At 35.2% G+C, this 23,719-nt stretch overlaps 1 protein-coding gene across 50 annotated transcripts in view; it reads left to right on the top strand.

Annotated features, from left to right (window-relative positions):
- The window catches only part of PPFIA2 (PTPRF interacting protein alpha 2), a 461,887-nt gene that overhangs the window by 352,114 nt on the left and 86,054 nt on the right, over positions 1-23,719 (top strand). For 38 of the 50 annotated variants that reach the window (XM_084957697.1, XM_021093042.2, XM_084957698.1 and 35 more), the window contains 7 exons: positions 3,467-3,613; positions 4,598-4,732; positions 10,271-10,354; positions 10,621-10,752; positions 12,410-12,472; positions 16,428-16,519; positions 21,808-21,943. In XM_084957697.1, coding sequence (XP_084813823.1) covers positions 3,467-3,613; positions 4,598-4,732; positions 10,271-10,354; positions 10,621-10,752; positions 12,410-12,472; positions 16,428-16,519; positions 21,808-21,943 — 789 coding nt within the window. Of the gene's footprint in view, positions 1-3,466; positions 3,614-4,597; positions 4,733-9,756; positions 9,844-10,270; positions 10,355-10,620; positions 10,753-12,409; positions 12,473-16,427; positions 16,520-21,807; positions 21,944-23,719 lie in introns of all 50 variants that reach the window. The other 12 variants (XM_021093032.2, XM_084957699.1, XM_084957694.1 and 9 more) reach the window with 1 other exon arrangement.

Consider the following 23,719-nt stretch of genomic DNA (forward strand, 5'->3'; position numbering starts at 1 on the left):
GTAATTGGGTCACCATTCTATACAGTAGAAAATTTACAGAACACTGTAAACCAGCTATAATGGAAAAAAAATAAAAATCATTATATATAAAAAAAAAAACTATCCTTGGACTGAAAAATATATAAAACAGAAAAAGTCAAAATTTAACATAAACTCTTTTTAAATAACAGCTTTTGTTATTGGCTAAAATCTATAGATGCGTATGTAATGTTGAGAAAAAAAATAGTCTGAGTAATTTTTGCCACATTGATGTATTATTGTATTTCATACATTTGAACATTAATATTATTAACCAAGCTTTAGTCTTTAATTCGGCATTAAAATTCAGCAGGATTAAGGTAATCAAAGCAGGCGACAAAATCTCCTTCCAGGTAGAGATGCCACAGAGTATCAGTTCCCTAGGGCTGCCGTATCAAATTACTGCAAACTGGGTGGCTTAAAACAAGAGTATTTTATTCTGTCATAGTTCTGGAGGCTCTAAATCAGAAATCAAGTTGTCAGCAGGTCCACGTTCCCTGTGAAGCCTCTGGTGAAGGATTCCACGTTGCCTCTTGCAGCTTCTGGTCGTTGCCAGCAATCCCTGGTGGTCTTGGCTTGTGGCAGAATAAGGGCAATCTCTGTCTCTCTCTTCACATTGCATTTTTCTCTGCATCTCTCCCCACATCTTCTTCTTCTGGTAAGAACACCAGTCACTGAAATTAAGGCCCATCCTATCCTGCATTATCTCATCTGTGAAACCGTATTTACAAGGAAAGTTGCATTCCTAAGTCCTAGGTGAAATGCAGGTTTTTCAGGGTCACACAATTCATCCCATCACATAAAGACAGGGAATTGTCAGTCCATGAAGCTACTTGTTTTCAAGGCTTGGTAACTCAAATTTTATATTGAAGACGGAAGGAAATATACACAAGTATTTAAGCCAAGAAGCAGGTTGGGAATAAGTAAGCAGGAAAAAAGACTATTAGCAAGGTGATAGATTAGGCCATTATGTGAGAATTAGGGTGAAGGCCTTTTCGAGGATCACCCTAAATTTCTTTGCAGAGTGGTGTCACTCCCTAGTCAAGTCACACAAGGCAAGGGCAGGCAGAGACTAAGGTCAACATGAAGAGTTTCAATGTAGAATATAACTTTAATTAATCTTAGTTTTTGTATACACATAATTTTTCAAAATCAAATGACATCAAGAGAGCACAAATCTAAACACATATGTGCACAACACACACACACACACACATACCCAAAGCCATCACCCACCTCCCATCTCATTTCCCTGAGAGTCTCAATTTCAACCGTTTTAGCCATTGCTTCCTGTATTTTCTCTCTTATTTAAACTTAATCTATGTCTTACTATTACATTTTATGAGAACTTTATCTTTCTTATTCTTCTTGCACCTATCTTTCCACTATAATTATTCCCAAATCACATTCAGTGTTATTGTTATTATTCTAGATAGTTTCCACAAATAATCCAAGTAGTGGCTCTCAGTGGTAGTATTTCCTTTTGTACAGCTTTCTGTTTTTCCGGGATTGTATTACTTACCTGATAAATTAATTTGCTTACTCATTTTTGAATCTATGGTAAATCTTCCCACCTACTCCAACAGTTGGATAAAATTTCTGAACTTCAGTTCAGGGTAATGGTCAGGCGCATGGAATATCATTCTCATTTTCATTTACTTTGAATCATCTCTTCTTCCTCTACCCTCCACCTCTGACCTTAGCAAAACTTTCATTAGCCTGTTTCATTTTTCCAGCTGTTGTTAGGGAATTTACCTCTACTAACACCTTGAAAATCTAGGAGGACAAGTGAACAAGACCCCTAAAGTAGAAAAAGCTTAAAATGGAGAATACACATGATGACTAAAATTTGAGAAAAGATAAAACACCTGTTCTAAACTGAAAGATAGAATTTAATAATTTGTGTGCATGCGGTGACATTTCCAGATGATTGTAAGGGAAGATCAGGAAACTGAAGGATTCTCCATTTAAAGGCTTCTATTTTATTTGGAAAACTGGAAGAGAATTTATCTGCCCTGTGGGTGTGACAGGATTGGCTCAGAATGGAGAATAACAAAGAGACTCATTAGGAACAAGTGGTCAAAGAAACCTGGGTAGTAATAGATGGCAGCCACCACCATCTCCTCAGTTTCAGGCTTCGTATGCAAAGGAGCAGCCCACACTGTCAGGAAGCCACACCAGGCTCAAGATGCTCACCTCTGCATCTGAGTTTTCCCAACACCTTAAAAAAGTAGGTTCTCTGCCTGCTAATAATTTCCCATATATGCTATTAGGAAGTTAAAACTCATCTCCAAGTTGTCTATGAATTATATGGTTTAAAATTTTTGCTTAATATGTTATTAACACCATTGTTTTACTCCATTTGCACCAGCAGTTGATTTTCCCTTAGAGATTTGTGTTCATTGAGCTTTCTCAATTCTTTTTAAATTGGAATAGAAAGAAAGATAGGCAGACAGCCAGATAGACAGACATATAGCTAGATATAAAACAAGGGAAAGGATTGCATTCCAAAGTAAATTGGTCAATTTATTTATGAGCAGGTTTCAGGTTTTTTTCATTTTTACTTTTTTTTAAATTTTTATATAAATTTTGTTGGCGTATAGGTGACTTACAATGTTAGTTTCAGGTATACAGCAAAGTGAGTCTGCCATACACATACATACATACATACGTATCCATTCTTTTTCAAATTTCTTCCCCATATAGAGTATCACAGATTATTGAATAGATTTTCCCGAGCTATATCATAGATCCTTGCTACTGACCAGCTTTGTATATGATAGTGTGTATATGCCTTTCTCTTTTAACCATTGAGTTGCTCCTACTTATCCATGAAGATAAGGATACTGATGATATGCGTTGTCCTTATTTGCAGATTGCTTCAAAATTTGGACCTACAGCCACCATTTTATCAATTTTATGGTTTACAGCTCTACCCGTAATTGTATTTATCTCTACTGTGTAAGGAGCTAATTTATCTGCCATTTATTTTCTAATACCAATTCTACCTCAAGCATTTTTAAAAGGCACTCCATTGTATTCTCAGAGAAATAAAGCTTTTGCCTAATCCAAAATGTAGAAGAATTCTGACAGATAAATTGAGAAAACTCACATGAAATCTTGCATCCCTTCCATGAAAAGAATGGATATTTACCTCAAGAAAGCAATAGTTTTGTTTTGTTTCATTTTGTTTTGTTTGTCCAAACCTACCAGATGCAGGAGTTCAGGGGCCAGGGATCAAGCTGTCTATCCGTCTATCTATCTGTCTGTCTTTCTTTTCCACACCACATCAGTGACCCAAGCCACAGCAGTGACAACTCCAGATCCTTAACCTGCTGAGCCACCAGGGAACTCCAGCAATAGCTTTTTATATCTTACTATTTCCTTTAAATAACAAGCCAATACATAAACTATCTGAGAATTTGATTTTTTTTTATTTTAATTGTAGGCCATGGCGCAGAAGGAAGATATGGAAGAAAGAATTACGACCCTTGAGAAGCGTTACCTCAGTGCTCAGAGAGAATCTACCTCCATACATGACATGAATGACAAACTAGAAAATGAGTTAGCAAATAAAGAGGCCATCCTACGGCAGGTTCAGTATCTTCATCTTGGTTTTGTTCTGGTCCACGTCTGTTCTCACCATTCTCACAGAACATTAAATAAATAAAATATGGTATTTTTTGGCAATCTACCATTCTCTAAAATTTAGAATTGATCTAACTAAACAGATGTGATTTCCAGCATTCAATCTAGAAATCTGTCTTGAGAACAATAAAAATAATGACTAATATTTACTTTGGATCTAGACATGAACCAGAAACTGTGCCCAACAGTTTACATATACCACTTAAATCCAACAACCGCCTGTGAAGTAAGTACAGTTATCTACTGAGGGAACGAAGGCCCAGAGACATGAACACTTTCCCAGTCACACATTAATAATATCCGGAGTCAGTAATGGAAGCCTTGGTCTGTTCAGCTCTAGAGAAGGAGTTGGGCAAAGTATGGCCTGTGTGCCAAAACTATGGCTCTGCTTTATAAATAAAGTTTTATTGAAACATAGCCATACCCATTCATTAAATCATTGTCTGTGACTTCCATTTGTGTTGCCACAGTAGAACTGCATAGTTGGTGCTTTGTGATACACAAAGCCTAACATATTTACTATCTGGCCCTTTGCATAAAAAGTTTGCCGACTTCATCTCTAGAGCCTGCACTCTCAACCCTCACGCGAGAGCCCTTCTCCCACTCCAGCCAATACTCTATTTTCAATATATTGCTATTATGATTCATCTGGTCTTAGTACTAAGTAGTATTCCATTTGTCCAAGTTAATGCTCAGTATTATCTTTTTGCAGCCTTCAGTAGAAGGTTTTCTTTTTTTAATGTGCTGAATTTTATTAAGGAATATGGATAACTCATATATTAAAATATGAGCACAGTCATCTGTTTGCACAGTAGGTGTGGTAGTAATAGTTGATTTTAAATCTAGAATAATGGCTAAAGCCCAAAGCTCCTACTGATTGCTGTTTGCTATCCTGTAACAATTCGAGTGTCTCTTTCCATCCCTCTTTCAGATGGAAGAGAAGAACAGACAGTTACAAGAGCGTCTTGAGCTGGCTGAACAAAAGTTGCAGCAGACCATGAGAAAAGCTGAGACTTTACCTGAAGTAGAGGCTGAACTGGCTCAGAGAATTGCAGCCCTGACAAAGGTATTGCAATAAAACAATTGGTCAACCCAGATATACTTATAGAAATGACTAGAAATTAAAATGAATATATAAAGATTTCCTTAGCTTTATGAAAATTAAGTTTATTTTATCTCTATTATATTGGTCTGTTATTTAGATAAATTTTTTATATTGCACATGTTTATGTTGAAATGAATGATTGATATATGAATCGACGGTCCCTTTGCCTATTTAAATATTAACAAAAACAAACAAAATTTCATTTCCTTTTAGTTAATTTTCCATGATGATATTTGCACATAAGAATAATCACCAAATATAAACACATAACGATGATATTTAATATATATGAGACATAATAATTTAGTAAGCTTAATATAAATTGTTCTGTATTAAAAATATAGGAAATATCATAAGCAGTTGAGTTAGTTATTACTATAATCTGAAAAAATTGTTTATAAATTGGAAGTTAGATTTGTAGAAGTGTAAAGTCTAAAGCCATTAAATTGTCAGAAAGTGGTTTTAATAGTTGCAATTTCTTCTTAACCAATTAAAAGCAATAATAATCTGAAGACTGTTTAAAATTATCTGCTATGTTATGGCCATTAGCTTCTGAAATTCTGTGCATGTTTTAGAACTTTGCAACCATTATGTTAAAAATGACTTTTCTTACCTTTTACAGTCAAACAGAAATGACGTTGCTTCAAAATGTATATCATGTCACTAGAATAAAAGTCCAGATATTGTCACTAAAAGCATGTTTGACTTTCAATGTCAGTGCAAATATGTACAAACATTTTAGATATTCAAAGTCATTACTATATGCTGCTTTCCATGCCACTGCAGGAAGATATTGGGTACTGCAAGTTATAAATTCTAGCACTAGAAATTATCCAGAATAATCGATGCAGCAAAAGAAAAGTAGGTACACATAAGAGTTTTTTGAAAAAAGTAAATAAAAAGGAAAGGTAAGCCGATGCCTGTTGGTTAAAATAGGGTAATCAGGTAGTGAAAAAACGAACATTTGAGAAAGCAGAAAATATTGGAATTGGAGTTCCCACTGTGGCACAGTGGGTTAAGAATCCAACTGCAGTAGCTTGAGTTGTTGCAGAGGCATGGGTTAGACTTCAGCATAACTCAGCGGGTTAAAGGATCCAGCGTTCCTGCAGCTGAGGGGTAGGTCACGGCTGTGGCTCAGATTCAACCCCTGGCCCAAGAACTTCCATGTGCTGCAGGTACAGCCATTAAAAAAAAGAAAGAAAGAAATAGAAAAAGAAAAGGTGATTAGATAATTGGTTGTCTGTAGAGTATTGGAGTAGCTAGTCTGATTAGGGTAATATTACATACGGGATCCTTCTATAGTCACAGATCATCCCATAAACCACTCTGGCAATTTCAGGAATGTGTGACTTCTATCATAAATATAAACTTACTTGATTTGAGAAATATTATTGAAATTATGTTAAAAGTAGAAGTGTTTTGCTCACTAACACATTTGAAATTACTGTCATTTGGGGTAAGACATTTACCCTGAAGCTTTTCATCTGAGGAAAATAAAGAACTTTTACAAAGAGTAATCTCATTGAATTGAACTATTTTAGTGGGAGTGAAGTGGCTAAATAATAAAAGTAACTTTTGCAATATTCTGGGGTAAAATAATTACCAGTATTGTCATGAGTAAAATACAAGAAAGTTTGAAACTCTCCCTCAAAAACACAAAATTTAGAAAAAAATTGCCCCAAATTAACTTCTGATGGATTGAGAATAAAAACATAATTTAAAATATAATACTTAACTCTGAGTCTTTAAAGTAAACATTCCTAAGACTCCTTAATTTAGAATGTAAAACAAACAAACAAAACTCAAAATAGGTATTTCATCTTTTTGCTCTCCATTTTCTTCTTTTGTCATCTTATTTTGATGTATATATTCACTTATGCACCCAAAATAATTTCTTCAATATACTCCTAATTGCTAAAATTTCACTACATCTAGAGCCTTTTGATTTCCTCATTTTTCACTATTTTTTTCCCTCTTAATAAAAATGTTTAAAATGCTAGAATTCACTCTGTTTTCCTTTTGACTGCTTCCTCTCCTGACTGGCCATGTATGAGCAACATTATTTCAGATATACAGTTTTTAGAGTATTGCTGTCTTTAATTTGTTATACACACTCCTCTGATTCTGAGATTTTGTTCTCAGTGTACTCCCTCTGCTTATAACATTTTTATAACACTTGGAGATCAGTCTTTGATTTGCTCTCCCAAATTTTATGGCTAAAATGATTTTTGACCATTTTTTCTCTTTTTAAGACCTTTAGGGACTGTCTCTAGAACCTTCTTTAGTTATTTACTGTTTCAATTTCAACTTGTTTTCAATATCTCACTATTATTAATCATCATAGTCTTTTTTATTTCTTAATATTTTTGACTAACTAGTTTATGATTTATGCTCAGTTTAAACCTAGATTCTATTCCCCTCTCCTGTATTTTGAATGGTATCGTTAGCAACCCATCATCTATTTTATTTAAGCTGTATGTATTTTTCCTACTTTTATTATCTGCTATTTTTTTGGCCCTCTTCTCTTTAATTTTAATTCCTTTTTCATGTTCAAATATATTTGCATCTTTTCAAAGACATTTCTGTCTGTAATTTCTTCTAAAACTTTAGCTCATTTGCAAATTGCCTTGTCACATTAAAGAGTGTTCAACCAAGATAAGCCCTATACTCCATCAAGGAGTTAAAAAAATAGCTGATTGTTCTTGTAAGTCTCCTGTATTTATAACAATTGCTTAAACTGCACACTTCATAAAGTTGAGATGAACATAAATCAATAGTGGTTGCAAATTGAACCCCATGTTTGTTTAGAGATGATGTCTGAATTTATTGTTAGGCTGCTAAGATTGGTCTATTTTTCTACCAGGAGGGAGGGAGGGAGTGAGTGAGTGAGTGTGTGTGTGTGTGTGTGTGTGTGTGTGTGTGTAGACAGGTAGCTAAAACTCACCTGAGGCTTTTAGAAAGGCAGAAATATTAAATAATGACTAGGGATAAAACTAAAAGTTTGGCTTGATGATTGTATACACAATTAACTAAAAAAGTGTTGGGCTCCCAATGTTATGATTTATGAGGTTTACTTCTTTAATTAAAATGCATATTCCATCAACAAGGACATAATTCATCTTGAATTCCATAAGGTATTTCATTCATTTTTAGTACCAATAAAAAGTATCAAACAAGTTAGTGATTTAAACATAAAAATTTTTGTTAAATCACTGAAGTGAATTTTCACAATGTTTAGTGTGTTGTCAATAGTTAAGATAGAAACAGCCAGAAGTTTTAAGGTCTTTTGAAAGATCTACTGACTTTACTTGAATGTTTGAAAAAAAGTTCTGGAAATGCCTTGACTACCTGTCACCTGATTAGTTGTCATAACATTAACTCTTGTTAAAATGTACTTTTAATAAATTACAAATACATTTTATAAATTTAAAATATAAAATTTCAGCAATATTTTGACCCATTTCCTGAATTATTAATTGAATCTTAAGTTTTAAATAATAACATAAAATGATTGTGTGGCATTTTGGAGACTATGGTAGCATTCTGTGTTGCTTCTGCTTAGAAATTTGGGGAGAGAAATTGGTTATTTGTTATTTCTTCATTATTTTCCCAATTTATGAAATAAGTATTTCAGAAAGAAAATCTTACAAACTGTAAATGTTGAGCTATAATTTGCATAAGCACACCAATTAAGTGTCAAGTGTTTATGTTATAAATTAAGTGGGAATTTGTTGCACAAAACAGTGCATATGCATATGAACCAATACATGAATGGGTTACTATTTCTTTTCAGATACTGCATGATATATTTTTATATAGTCCTATATTTGCATAAAGTAAGTTTCGCTATTTTAGAATAAACTTATAAGATGTAATAGAATACTCTGGAGTTAAATGTAGTTATTCTGACATAGGGTACTTTGGCTGTTCTAATTGTTTAACTTGTAATTATAATTAAAAATGTTGATGTAACTTTACATGTGATCTGTGCATAACATACTAATACAATTCAGCTATCAGCAATGTCACATGTGTTGAACACTCTGCATCTGTGGTAACCTGACATTCACCTCCAAGACATGTAACTAACCTTGGCACTGGGCAAACATTAGCTCACAAAGGCACTGGGCTGCCTATTCACTTTAGGGCACTATTTTGTTTCCATAGCAACAAATTAATGCAGAAACCGTTTTGGAGTGGTCCCTAGTGTCCTTCAGGAGAATTCACAAATACATTGTTTTGTCCTCACAGATTACTTGTCACTTTGATAATCTGAGGACTGTTAAGCATTTTCATTTAAAGTTCCAAATTAAGGCTTTGTCTAAGAAGAGATGCTGAGGTTCTAAACCTATAGCCTGAGTGTCTGTTCAGAGACCAGAAGTCATTTTGTAAGTTTGCCACTCTTGCTGAGGAAACTCAGTCCTGCTTGAATTGGAGAATACTCATAGTAATTAACCCCATGGCTTAGTGTTTTCTCTGATTTCTACATGGTTGGGTTTATAATAAATTTTGTTCCAAATTTATTCACTTGAGTTGTTACCTTAGCCTAGTCCTCAACATGGAGGTACATTGTTTCCATTATTTTTAAGTAAGTTGTTAAACAAACAGAATCCAAAACTTTTAACTGTCTATCAGAGACATATTCTAGTGTTTGGTTTCCCATAATCCCAATTATTACATGACTCTCTCAGAGTTGCTTGAATTCATTCTGTAGTAGTCTTTCATTGCCAGCCATCACTAACCTTCCATACCTTAGGTTGGTAGCTTTTTATTTGAGCATATCATCGTTTTCACTTACAACCATCAACTGCATCATGTTCACCAGATATCAGTATAGTTCTCTCCATATAAAATTCTGTCTATTAAAGTATTAAATTTGCTGTCACACTTTTCTTTTAAGCATTCTGTGCTATGTTCTGTTCAGTGTCAGTGTCTTTAGTTCTGATTTTTCAATTTTGTCCCTCTCCTTTTCCTTGACTTGTTAGTCTGATCCAACCTCTTCTACCTCATCTGATGATTATCAATATGTTATGGAAGCTAAACTACAAGAAATGATCTCCATACGTAGGAAGGTAGTCCTACTGGACTTTACTTTCTATTGCTAAATAGAATTCATCTAAGTTTTTCTTTTTGTTTCTAAAAATTATGTTACTTTTATTTATTGATAATCGACCATCTGTGCAGTTCAGTGCTTCAGGAGCTTAAGATTGGACAATGGCAGGTTTGTGTTCAAACCATGCACAGTCTGCATGTTACATTTGGCTGATTTCATTGCTCATAAATAACTCCAATGTTTTGCTGATGCTTGGATGTAACAGGCCTTTGTAGCTGACACATTTCAAGCAATGCTGTTCAGCTGCCTGTTTAAAGAAAATTTATTTTTTGAAAAATACATTTGCAGTTGGTAGTAGCTTGCTTTACATTTTATTTCAGTTTATTTGGAGGAAAAGTGTTAACCACATATTACATGGCAGGTGCATTCTTCATATTTCTTAACAGGCTGAAGAAAGGCATGGAAACATTGAAGAGCGTATGAGACATCTAGAAGGTCAACTTGAAGAGAAAAATCAAGAACTTCAGAGAGTACGTATATGTACATGAACCGTCCCTCTCAAGCATCAACGTACAGAGTTATATTCTACATATAAGGAATTCTTGTCTTTCTTGATGAGTGGTTATATTTTAAATCATATAGACATGCCATGTGCGTTTCAAAAAAAGTTTCTACCAATTTAATAAAAACAGAGATAAAATTAAGTCTAATTTTTAAAGCTATAAAAATATAAAACCAAAGCCAAATATTTTAGTCATATTTATGTTAAATTTATTTATTTATTTTTTAATGCAAGGCTAGGCAAAGAGAGAAAATGAATGAGGAGCACAACAAAAGATTATCTGATACTGTGGACAGACTTCTGACTGAGTCCAATGAACGCTTACAGCTACACCTGAAGGAACGAATGGCTGCTCTAGAAGAGAAGGTAAAATGACTAAAAAGCAGAAAAACACAATTAGCTGTGTTCTTAGGATCATGTTTGTTTTATACTCTGCTGCCCTCACAGTTTAGGTCAGGCGACTTTACTTTCCTTAATTAAAAAAAAAAGCCTGACATATTCTTAAAAGTGAACACATACTGTCTGTAAAATATGTAAAATCAATTTTTAAGTGAATAAAAAAGTTACATAGCATACAGATCTTGCTTATTAGCATGATTATAGAAGACAAATGTGTTGCATGTGATGCACTTTTATGATGAAAATATTTCATTTCTCTCTTCTATGCAAAAAGAAGAATAAGTAAAAAAAAAAAATAGTGTTTTGAGGTATGTGGGGAAGCTTTCTTTGAACCATTCAAATGTTTCAAGTAACTGAATTTACTTCTAGTCTAAAAGCCAAAATGTGCGTTTATATCACCAGAAGAATTAGTATCAATCCCGACAGAGAGTTTATAAATGCAGTAACTTTCAGATGCACTGATACCAAAACAGCGCTTCTGTATAATCTGAAGTTTCATTCACAGTTATATATGTCTCATTGATCATTGGCGGCTGCCAGACCAGCCAGAGTTATATGAGCTGGTTGCCAATTCCAGATTACAAAAAAAAAAAAAAAAAAAAAAAAAAAGTCAGAGAAAGAGAGAGGAACTAAAACCCAGGTGGCCAAATCTTTTTGGAAATTTAGATTGAGTGCTAATCACTACTTAAGCTAGATATTTCCCCCTGCTCCATATAATAAACCAAAATAGGAAAAATATTTCCATGAAATGTTAAAGTAGTTTGTTTAATTTACCCATTAAGAAGTCATAAGGCATTCCCTCTTCCAATTCAACTCCAAATGCATGCCAACTATCACACTCTGTTTAATTTTATTCTAAAAGTTTGAAAAGAATGAATTATTTAAAATCATACTTCGTAGTACCATGAGAAAAGTATAAAGCTTTTACAAAAGTAAAGATTTTAAAAAATATCTATGATGCAAATTATTTCCATATCATGACATGTAACATTAGTTTTTTTAAACAGCAAAAATTTTATTTTTATTTGTCTAATAATTTAACATTAGAAATTGTTAATTCTCTATTTGAAATGGAAGTCCAGAAATTAAACTTAAAAATATGATTTTATAATTTCATCTGATAGCTTTGAATAATATTTTGCTTTTTACTTGCTTTTTCCCATTTAAAAAGTAACCTAATTATTTCAAATTTTAAAAACATTGAAAAGAGGAGTTTCCTAACGTGATGCAGTGGGTTAAGGATCCACTGTTGCTGCACCTGTGCTGTAGGTTGCAGCTGTGCCTGAGATTAGATCCCTGACCCAGGAACTTCCATATGGTGCAAACACAGCCCAAATATAAATTTTTTAAAAAAATTTAAAAAGGGACTAAGAAGAGGCATACCATGTAGCTTAAAAGTTCATGTTTAGTTTATTTGTCAATCCAAGTGTTACATTTACATTATGTATTTCTCAAATGTTAAAGTTTCTTGTTTAAAAATTCCATCGAAATTTGGTTTCCACGGAAAGCCAAAAAATAGGTGCACCAAGGAAGGAATCAAAAAAAATTTTTGAGTGATAAAAAATTAATCTACACATTTAATTATTTTCTATTTAATTTATTAATTATGTATTTTTTTCTTCAGAATGTTCTAATTCAAGAATCAGAAACATTCAGAAAGAATCTGGAAGAATCTTTACATGATAAGGTATATGGAGGTTTACATTTTGCCATGTTTCTATTTCACGCTGATGAATGTTTTGTTGTAAAATAAACGTAATATACAATTTTAGGATGCTATCTTTTAAAATATCTTTAATTTTCATATTATACATGCAGAAAAATGAACATATATAGGGAGAGCTTGATAAATTTTTACAAACCAAACACACAATATCAACACCCCGGAAGCCCCATTTTGTTAGCATATAATCACTGTTATCCTAAAGGATAACCACTCTCTTGATTTTTAACAAAAAAAAAAAATTGTTTTGACTTCTTTTGTGCTTTATATAAATGGGATAAAAATGTATTTGCTGATCTGTGTCTATTTAGAGATTTTATATTATTTTAGCCAAATGTATTAAATACCTATTGTGTATGATAATTGGGCTAAGTTGGGAGTTCCCTTATGATGCAGCAGGTTAAGAATCCAGTGTTGTCACTGCAGCAGCTCAAATCTCTGCTGTGGCACGGGTTTGATCCCTAGCCCAGGAGCTTCCACATGCCATGGGCATGGCAAAAAAAAAAAAAAAAAAAGTTCTAAGTTATATATTTGCAAACATGATCTTAGTTTTAAAGTATCTGAAAGTCTAGTTGAGGAAAGAAAACACAAAACAATGAGTTGTTGAGTAGCAGATGCCAAGTGTCACATGAATGAAACAGATGGTTAAGAACTACAGGTAGAAGAGCTCACCATACATCGCAGCTGTAAAGAGGCTTCAGAAGGATTTAAGGAAAGGTAGGTGGTGCTGCAAGCCTTTCAGATGCAGTGCATGTGCCCTGATTGCAGGTGCTTAGTGTGGAGATGGGGTGCATAGTAAGTTTGATATCTTAAATAATAATGGGCATAAAGATAAGTAGGAACAATAAATGGAATCATTTATTCTTATTGGAGGATTTGTGAAAGACTAGACAGATAAAGGCCAGATGATGAAATGTTAGAAACTGATTGCTAATGATGTTCCTCCTTCCTTAGCGTGTAAAATTCTTGTTAGCAGTTTTGTCTTATTTCCTTTGGTTCAGCGTAGCTCACTAACTTAAGAAGTGACTTAGAAATGTGTATTGAACGAAGATGGCAGGAATGGAAATAGAGGAGGGAGGAAGGAAGGGAGGGAAGAAAAGAGGGAGGGAAGGGAGATCTAGCAACAGTATGGCAAATGGAAGGTATTGGAAAAGATGAGACAATAAAGTAGAAACAATTAGAGTTTTATCCTTATTGAATGCTACATATTATGATGTTAATTTAAAAAGCCTATTCAGTCCCACAGTCAGGAGGTACACACCCTTACCCCTAAAAGATAGATTAGAGCCATACGACATGGTGCCTAGAAGATAGCATCCAGTTCTTTCGGAAGTAGTCCATAAAGTCTACATAAAGATGACATTTCATCAGGCTCTTAAAGGCACATACAATCTTAACAAGTAGCAAAGAGTAGGGAAGAAGATGAAACCCATGCAGTAGCATAGACAAAAAAAAAAAAACTAACATGGTTGATTTGCTGAATCACCAGAAGTTTTCTCTGACTGGTATGTATTTAAAGAACTAGTATGTGACCAGATGGTGAATTTTGGACTTGATCCTGCTGTGGAATGTTATGTTATTCAAAGTTCTGTGTGCTTCTGGCAAGATCCCCAGAACCCACTCCCCAACCACCTACCTAAGCCTTGTAGCTCCAGCAATCTGCCTAAGCAACCAGCAGACCTAGTCATTCCATGCCTTGCATCAACGTTCATGTCAACCCCCAGAGAAAGCAAGTATCAGGTCATACCTCATTTCTGAATATCATTCCATACAGATGAGCACATTTCCTAACCTAATCACATAGAACTCCTATAACTCCTCAAATTTCCACATCATTATCTGTAACTCACAGTCCATTATTAGCAAGATCCTCAGTATAAGCAAGCTCTTCTTTCCATGCTTTTCTTCATTAGCTTGATCTCTAAAATTTAAAGTTCCTAGGATGATCCTGAGATTTCTTCCCTATGTTCAGTCCCCGGTAATCTCATGGATTTAAATACCATCTATAAATTGAGCACTTGCAAATTTAAATCCCCTACTGGGTCCTCTTCCCTAAGGGGGTTCATGTATTCAAGAGGCAACTCCATATCTGTGTGGACACATGATCACCTCAAATTTAACAAGTCAATCCTCCCAAACCCCTAAACACTACCAATACCTAACTTAATCCCTCCCACTAGCAGTCCTGCCAGTAAATCGTAACTTTCTCTTAGTTCCTCAGGTTAAAAACCTTGGAGTTATTCCTGATCCCTTTGTTTATCTCATACCCCAGTCCCAGTGCCACAGCAACTGCCAGTCTCTTTCCAATGCCATTGTTATCAAAGCCATAATTCTCTTGCCTATATTTTTGGAAGAACATAATAATTGTATTTTTCCCCAATGCCTCCCAATCCTATTCATCAATCCATTCACAACCTTTAGGATGATCAGGTCTGACCACATCTCTGATGAAAAATTCCCAAGTATTTCCTATCTCCCTCATAACAAAAGCCAAAAAATTTAAAATGGTCTACATGGATTTCACGCATACAATGACCAAACCCTGTAAGCATGATTTTCTAAATCCAGTCCCTTTTGTCTTTCTCCTTAACCTTTCCAATCTAGCCACAACAGCCTCCTTGCCCTCTCCCTCTCCAAATATAGTTTCACTAAGAGGCATTTGTCCCCGCCCTTCTTTCTACTTGATATTCCTTTTCTTAAGGTACTTTTTAACTCCCTCCCTTTCTCTACCTCTTTGCTCAAATATCACCTTGTTGGAGAACTCTTCCATTACTCTGTTTGCTCCTTCTTAACAACACACGGTGGACCCAAATTTTTATTAGCTTTTCTACTAGATTGTGAATTATACGAGGGCAGGAAATTTGATAGTTCAATACTATACCTTGGGACCTAGCACACAAGAGGTGCTCAATGTACATTTGTGGAAATAATGAATAAATGAATTAATAAGCACAATAAGAAAATAGAAAATTTAAGCAAAGATTTTATTTGATCATGGATGGCTTTTGAAAATGATACATCTAGCAGAAGAATGTGTGGGGAGGAGACTGAGGGAGCAATGCCTTTGTAGAAGCTGGTAAAATAATTCAGGAAAAGGGTAAAATGTGTGTATTGTAGGATGGTGGTAAAAGAATTTAAAAAGCAGATAAGAGAAACATTGCAAAGGTCACACTAACAAAAAGTTGTGGCGAGAAAAAAAATATGCATCCAGTAAAATGTCCAGTATTGGCCATTGGGAAAAATAACAGCAATAGAAAAATCCAGAAAGATACTTTAAAACAGTTATCATAAAATTTATGATCACAAAAACAAAATTAAGTGCTTGAATGAGCATTTATTAAGGGCTATATGATCATCTTTATCTTCATAAATCTGCAGACTGAAACTGATAATGCCAATCTGAGAAAATTACTAGATGCATAAGTTATTGTATCAATATCAAGCTAATAACTTTAATTCATATCAGGTGATGATTTTTCCTCATCCTTTTAATCCCCTCGTCCTTCTCTTTCACTCATGGTTCCTTCAACCCTTGTAGGTTGGTAGAAACCCTTCACTTATTGTGGAAATAGTGTCTTTTCTTTATTTTTCAAATTGCTTGACTTTCTCCTCTAATTTTGAAGTGATGTATCAGTGGACATTCATGGGCTTCGTTCTCATATGCTCAGAAGAGTTTAGGATTAGTGAGTGTTGGGAGAGGTAGATAAATTGTTACTGATTTCTCTTGTCACATTTTCATTACAAAGGGGAAATCAGACATTTTTTACTGGCATGTCTAACAATGTTTAATAAGAATATACTATTAATCAGTTTTCCATTTTTAAAAAATTCATTCAGCTTGGTGGTTTGTTTCATCATAATTGAGTGTGGTACTATTGGCATATGCATATCATCTGAGTAATTCTTCTTTGATTTTTAGGAAAGATTAGCAGATGAAATTGAAAAACTGAGATCTGAACTTGACCAGCTGAAAATGAGAACTGGCTCTTTAATCGAACCCACAATATCAAGGTAATATTACATTAAAAGCTGATCTGTAGTTCACCAAAAATCAGAGTGAATTTCCTTATGGTTTCATGCCTCTCAAAAATCATAAGAAGGCATTTCCTGCTGCTCAGCAGACTCTGCACTATTTTGACTCCTTGTTGATTTACAGCTTCTATGCACAAAATATCTAATTTGGTAATTCTTCAAATATGCAATAAAATATAAAGTAATACCTTTTGTAGTCTGCATTTAATTACATAGCTAGAAATATATGAGTCTTAAATGAAAAAAATGGAACTGTATATACAGAAATTACATCTCTTTCCAAGAAGAGGCATCATTTTCTTCCCATGCAGAAATGTTTTCAAGGTTTAACGTCACTGAAGAAATATCATTGGTTATGATCACTTAGTATCTACTTTGTTAAAGTAATCACAGTGAAGAGTAAAGGAGAAGTTACATGTTAAAAAAAATTCCAGTAGGGGTTCCTATCGTGGCTCAGTGGTTAATGAGTCAGACTAGGAACCATGAGGTCGCCAGTTCCATCCCTGGCCTCGCTCTGTGGGTTAAGGATCAGGCATTGCTGGCAGCTGTGGTGTAGGTTGCAGATCCTGCTTGGATCCCGCGTTGCTGTGGCTCTGGTGTAGGCCGGTGGCTAGAGTTCTGATGCGATCCTTAGCCTGGGAACCTCCATATGCCACCGGTGTGGCCCTAGAAAAGACAAAAAGACAAAAGACAAAAAAAAAAGAAAAAATCAAGTAAATTTATTTGTACTCATCTGCTATTACTTAATACCTCATCTGAAGAGAAAAAAAGCAATTAGCTGCTCATTTACTCTCCCGATAGACAGATCAAACTTGATAATTCACATATAATTTTCTTTATGCTTAGGGCCTTCTATTTAAGTTGATGAGTAACCATAGAAGGATCTACTCATTATAGCATTTATTTATTAGACAACGCAATATCAGCTATTTGAAACAGACTGTTCCTATATAAAAAAGTTCATTTTTCTTGGTCTTATGCTTATCCTAAGGATGTTAGCTCCACAAGGGCTGGAATATTTACCTGTTTTCAGTAATGTAATCTCAGTACTTAAAAAAGAAATCTGCTGTACAATCTTTTTTCTACTGTACAGCATGATGACCCAGTTACACATACATGTACACATTCTGAAAAATAACAATAATAAACTGATTAGGTTATATCTCAAAAAAAGGAAATCTGAAATATAAAATACTCTCAATAGATATTCTTGAATAAATGCATATCTACTAAAGTGTTTATTTAGGTGAGCAATCCAAATTAAAAAAAAAAATCCTAGAAGAGCTTATATTCTAGTCAATGTAAGTATTAATAAAAACAAAACAGTATTTTGAATTCAGTTTAGTATAAGAAACACAATTCTGCAGGTATAAATACACCCAATGAACTTTTAAATATACAGGTCCTTAATTTTGAAAACAATGTTTATTTTCTAAACATTGTATTATGATTTATACGTCATAAATCTGAACTGAAACTGTTGATTCAGTGACATACACAGTGATGGCAATGATGGTGGGGTAAAGGAGAAAGGAAAAAGCGGTAAAAAACCAACAGATTATTTTATAAAACTGGCATTATCCACCTAATAAATTAAATATATTTTAACGGGACCAAATGGCCGCTTCATTGTCTTTTGACCTTCATTTTGAGAAATACAGAGTTATAAAGGTGTCGTCTAAAATTTCATCACTAGGGAGTTCCCACTGTGGTGCAGTGGTTAACAAATCCGACTAGGAACCATGAGGTTGTGAGTTCAATCCCTGGCCTTGCTAAGTGGCTTAAGGATCCAGCGTTGCCGTGAGCTGTGGTGTAGGTCACAGACGTGGCTCAGATCCCGTGTTGCTGTGGCTCTGGTGTAGGCCAGTGGCTACAGCTCCGATTCGACCCCTAGCCTGGGAACCTCCATATGCCATGGAAGCGGTCCAAGAAAATGGCAAAAAGACAAAATAAAATTAAAATGAAATAAAATAAAATAAAATTTCATCACTGGAGTTCCCTGGTGGCTCAGCAGGTTAAGGATTTGGTGGTGTCACTACTATGGCTTGGGTGGCTGCTGTGGCTCAGGGTTGATCCCTGGCCCTGGAGCTTTCACGTCCCTTGGGCATGGACAAACAAAAATAAAATCGTATCACTATAGTAAGTTATCATGGCCTAACAATATGACATTTCTCCCTAATGAAGGATTGTCAGGGCAGCTTGTGATCTGCATGTAGAACGGTTATTCTTTGATACAACAGATTGTAGCCGAAACAACACTAGACTAAAAATAAGAGAACTAACGTTCCTAGGTCTTTTTTTGGTAAGCAGGAAATCCCATCACACACATCAAGTATTATAGGAATTATTAAGATAGATAATTTACATAAGTTACAGGATAACTGAGTATTTATCAAATAGCAGTTATTTCTTGAACATTTATATTTCTCAATACGCACAAATGAAAAAGAAACAATAAAAAACGATGTGCATGAAAACTTCATCTTCTAGCGTTTGATCTTATAGGTGGCGAGGCAGGAAGCGATGAGATAAAGTGAGTGAATGCCCGTAACGAATATCCTCCACCAAGATCTCATCTGAGAGGAAAGTAAAATGAGGTGCATGGTGGCAGAAGGCCTGATTGGCTCAGCTCTGGGGAAAGGCAGGATCTGGATACTTGGAAAGAACAGTGGAGGATATCCCAGAAAGCGAAAGAGTGAATAACAGGTTTTCTCTAAACTTATACTTGATTTATCTATGCAAGTTCCTTTGTGATATCATATGCAAGAGTGACAGAAAATTCAGGAGGAGAAACTACATGGTTCTTTGTTTAAAGGAACCATTGACTGTATTGTACCTTACGTCTGCAAGTACCTTTCAAAATAATGTACAGAGGAATAGTTTTTAAATCGAAATATATGGAAACAGTGCCTCTGACAGATCACAGAGCTGAATAAAAGGAGGGAGGTGAGGAGTAACTGCTTTAGAAGGAGCATGGGCGGTCCCATCGTGACACAGCGGGAGCGAATCCAACTAGGAACCATGAGGTTGGAGGTTCAATCTCTGGCCTCGCTCAGTGGATTAGGACTCCAGAGTTGCCCTGAGCTGTGGTGTAGGTCACAGACGTCGCTCAGATCTGGCATTGTTGTGACTGTGGTGTAGGCCGGCAGCTGCAGCTCCAATTTGACCCCTAGCCTGGGATCCTCCATATGCCACAGGTGCGGCCCTGAAAAGACGAAAAAAAAATTAAATTAAAAAGAAGGAGCATAAGCAATGAGCTCTTCCACAGTTGGTGCTGGTTCAGGTCTTTTGTTTTTTTCAAAACCAACTAGTACTTTCTACTTTGAGACCGTGACATTGGTACTACAGTGGTGATAGTAGGGAAGAATACATGTTCCAGGTAGAAAATGCAGGAATACGAATTTGAGGACTTTTATAATTGAGAGAATACCAGGAGCTGGAACAGTATATGATGATGGGACTTTTGAGCTGAGACTTTAAGAATGTTAACCACACAAATGTATGAAGAGACTATTTCAGGCAGAAAGAAGAGCATGTTCAAAGGCTCAAAGCAGAAGAAATAGGAGTTTGAAGAAAATGAAAAACATTTAGCACAGCTAGACAATGACAGAAGGCAGAGAGTAACTAGAAGTGAAACTAGGAAGTAGGAGGGGCCCAGGTGGAGGGCTTTGTAAGGACACTGAAGAGTTTTGAGCACAGTGTTGGTGGGACCAGAGCTGTGTTTTGTTTTCATGTTTTTATAAGTGACCTGGAGTCGAGAGACACAACAGAAAACAGTACTCCTAGGATGATGAGTTATAATTTTAGAAATTCAACCCTGATGCCCACAGAGACATTACCCTAAGCAGCCATGACCTAAAGTAGAATGTTCTGGAATGTTCTGAAATAAACAGCTCAGACTGTATTATAAGCAAATGTATTCATTCATTGTCTTACTGGATATTTATCAAGTCCTTATTACTTGCTAGGAATACCTCCTTGAGCATACAGTGGGACTAAAATTTGACCTTTGTCTTCTCAAAGCTCATACTCTCCACTATCAATAAAGACTGAGAGGTGTGCCATTTAATGAGTATGGCCCGGTTGGTTAGTTTTTAATATATGACTAATTCATAATAAAGCCATTTTACTTGATTAAGTCTCAGGTTCATTGCTATAAAAACAATAGCTTTCACCTGTTAGGGCGATAATTCCTTAGTTCGTTTGCTTTGATGATCAGTTTGGCAAAACACCAATTAGGTCGGTGTCCCCTACTTTTTCAAAACCCCAAACTTCACCTAACCTTTTATGATCTTGCCAAATATTTGGGAATGTGTGTCTCTGTTCACAAAGATAACTACAGGTGAGAGCAGGAACCCCAAGTTCAAGAGAAAACACAGCTCTAAGCACATTTCCTACTGGTGATGGATCAATCCATAGGACAGGATGCTGCAGCTGATATTATCATCATTATTATAGCAGTAAACTGAATGTGCTATAAAGCTAGATATAAATAATGTTCCTGGAGAAACCTTTACTGCTCTTGGATTATAATGTACTTAATCATCACGTTTATTGAAAACCAGTCTGATGATATTTTCCAGTTGGAATTTTCAACTGTTTTGTCTCAGAGTAGATTTCAGAATTAAACGTGCTTATCAAAAGATTTTTTTTCTACCTTTTTGGAACAATGTCTTATCAAAAGCTGAAAAACTCTTCTGGTGATGCATCTTATTTAAAAAAATAAGATTATTAACCTTGGGTCAATCTAATTTTAAGCATTTTGTTGATTTCCTAAACTGAAAAATAGAGTGTTAGAAAATAGATAATTCTGGGACCCAAGAAGTCTACACTTCTTTATTTTGGGTTAATGAGGAATATTTAAAACAAATGCAGTGATAAATAGCATGGTTTGGGATCTCCACTAGATAGCTTAAACTAAATGGAGCTGTCAGAATGTAAGTCAATGGCTTTTGGTTGCCAATCTTAACATGTTTCATTCGTTGGACTACTGCATTTGAAAATTATAAATAATAAACAGAAAGGCTTTTATGTTCTAAAAAGAGAAAATGAACTTGACCTTTGGAATGAAACCAGTACTGGAATTTCTGATAGAAGCCTCTGAAGAAACCTCTAAGAATCCTGACTCTTCGTCAGTTTTCTTCCTTGAAGTTTTTTCTTTTGCTCTTGAGGGTTTGGGTTTTCTTCTTAGTTAAGCAGTGGATAGTGATTTGCCAGTGAATTTAATTTTTGAGATTGAGCATATTTCACACTTTCCTTTTTTCCAGAACTCATCTAGACACCTCCACTGAGCTTCGGTATTCTGTTGGGTCCCTAGTGGACAGCCAGTCTGATTACAGAACAACGAAAGTGATAAGAAGACCAAGGAGAGGCCGCATGGGAGTGAGGAGAGACGAGCCAAAGGTTACATTTTTTTTTTTTCCCCAAAGGTTAAACTTTTGATTTCAGGTCTTTGATGGTTTTAAGTAACACACTCTTCCAGTTTGTTTAGTATTTTAATACTGAGAGAATTTGTTTTTATTAGGTGTGATATATGACATTTTAAAAATTATAACTAACATAAAACCTCTGCTATGTGCCAAAAGTTTAACTATGCATGTCTCAAGTATTTACCTACCTAACCTTATAAATTGAATATTACTTTTTAAAAATTTATTTATTTATTTATTTATTTATTTATTACTTTTTAGGGCTGCACCTGTGGCATATGGAGGTTCCCAGCCTAGGGTCGAATTGGAGCTGTAGCTGCTGGCCTACACCACAGCCACAGCAGCACAGATCCAAGCCGTGTCTGTGACCTACACCACAGCTCACCGCAATGCCAGATCCTTTACCCACTGAGGGAGGCCGGGAATCCAACCTGCAACCTCATGGTTCCTAGTCCGATTTGTTTCCACTGCGCTGTGACGGCAACTCCTGAATATTACTTTTTGTGCTAATTTCAGATATGAAAAGATTGAAGCTCAGAAATAATGTGTTCAACATTACACTACCAGCAAAGTTGTGGAGTCAAAACTTGAGCCTGTATTTGTATGATTTCAAATTCCACGCTTTTATCAATTATACCATACCATATTGTTACATAAATGGACTTTTGGTTTGCCTGGATATATAAGCAATAGCATTCATATTGTTAATTGAAATTATTTACATATTTTAATAATAATTAGCACTTTAACAACACTTTGAGGGTATGTACATAGATTATTGAAAGTATTTATAGAGAACTGTTCATGATAAACTATAGTGCATTCCCAGCCTCTCTTCTAGCCAATAACTTAAAATCGTATGCTGCGTATGTTAAGAATACAGGTTTTTGTTTGTATGTTTTTATGGCTGCACCAGCAGCATATAGAAGTTCCCAGGCCAGGAACTGAATCTGAGCTGCAGCTTCAGCAATGCCAGATCTTTTAAGCCACCGCACTGACTGGGGATTGGACCTGTACCTTCACAAGCAACCCAAGCTGCTGCAGTCTGATTCTTAAACCACCATGCCACAGCAGGAACTCCTATGGTTATATTTTATAGAGAAGCTATACAGTTCCTTTGTGCCCTAAGTACAGGTTGTTTTCCTCAAGCTCTCATTTATGTATCCAAAATATGACCTACTTGTCCTGATTAGCACATAGGCTCTTGACATCCTTTGATTTTTAGTTGGCACCTATGTGTCGTGTATGTTAACCCCTTGTCGTAGGCACTTGATATAACTTGAATGGATAAATAAACAAGTGAACAAATGAAGAGTAAATTAAGTCCATCTCAATCCTTTTCTCATTTTTATGGGACAAATAAATTAGTGCTCCTTGGAACCCAAACAATTTGTAACACAGTTACTTACTCAGTTCCTCAAATCTTAAGTCAATACTCAGGTCAATATCATGTGGTCCCCCCAAAAGTCATTTTACTTCATCACAAAAATGAAAATCAATTTTTTTAAAAGCAGAAAACTCTAGGACCTCTCTTTCGACTATCTCCTACCTTCAGGTCACAGCTTGAAAAGCACCAGTCTATTGGTTACTCAAGACTTTCATTCTTATGGAGGATTTATTATATCACTTTTAAAAAGCCATGTAAATTAGTATACCTTGGGCTTGAAAAAAAAAATCATTGAGGCATTTAAGGGACCAAATTAGTGGAGATGAAATGAAATCACTTTGCAATATTTTTATTAATACTTTG

This window comes from Sus scrofa, chromosome 5 (assembly GCF_054392235.1).
Source record: "Sus scrofa isolate SSC_HxYL_T2T_F1_AM1 chromosome 5, Sscrofa_HxYL_maternal_Yorkshire_Landrace_v2.0, whole genome shotgun sequence".
Taxonomy (NCBI): Eukaryota; Metazoa; Chordata; class Mammalia; order Artiodactyla; family Suidae; genus Sus; species Sus scrofa.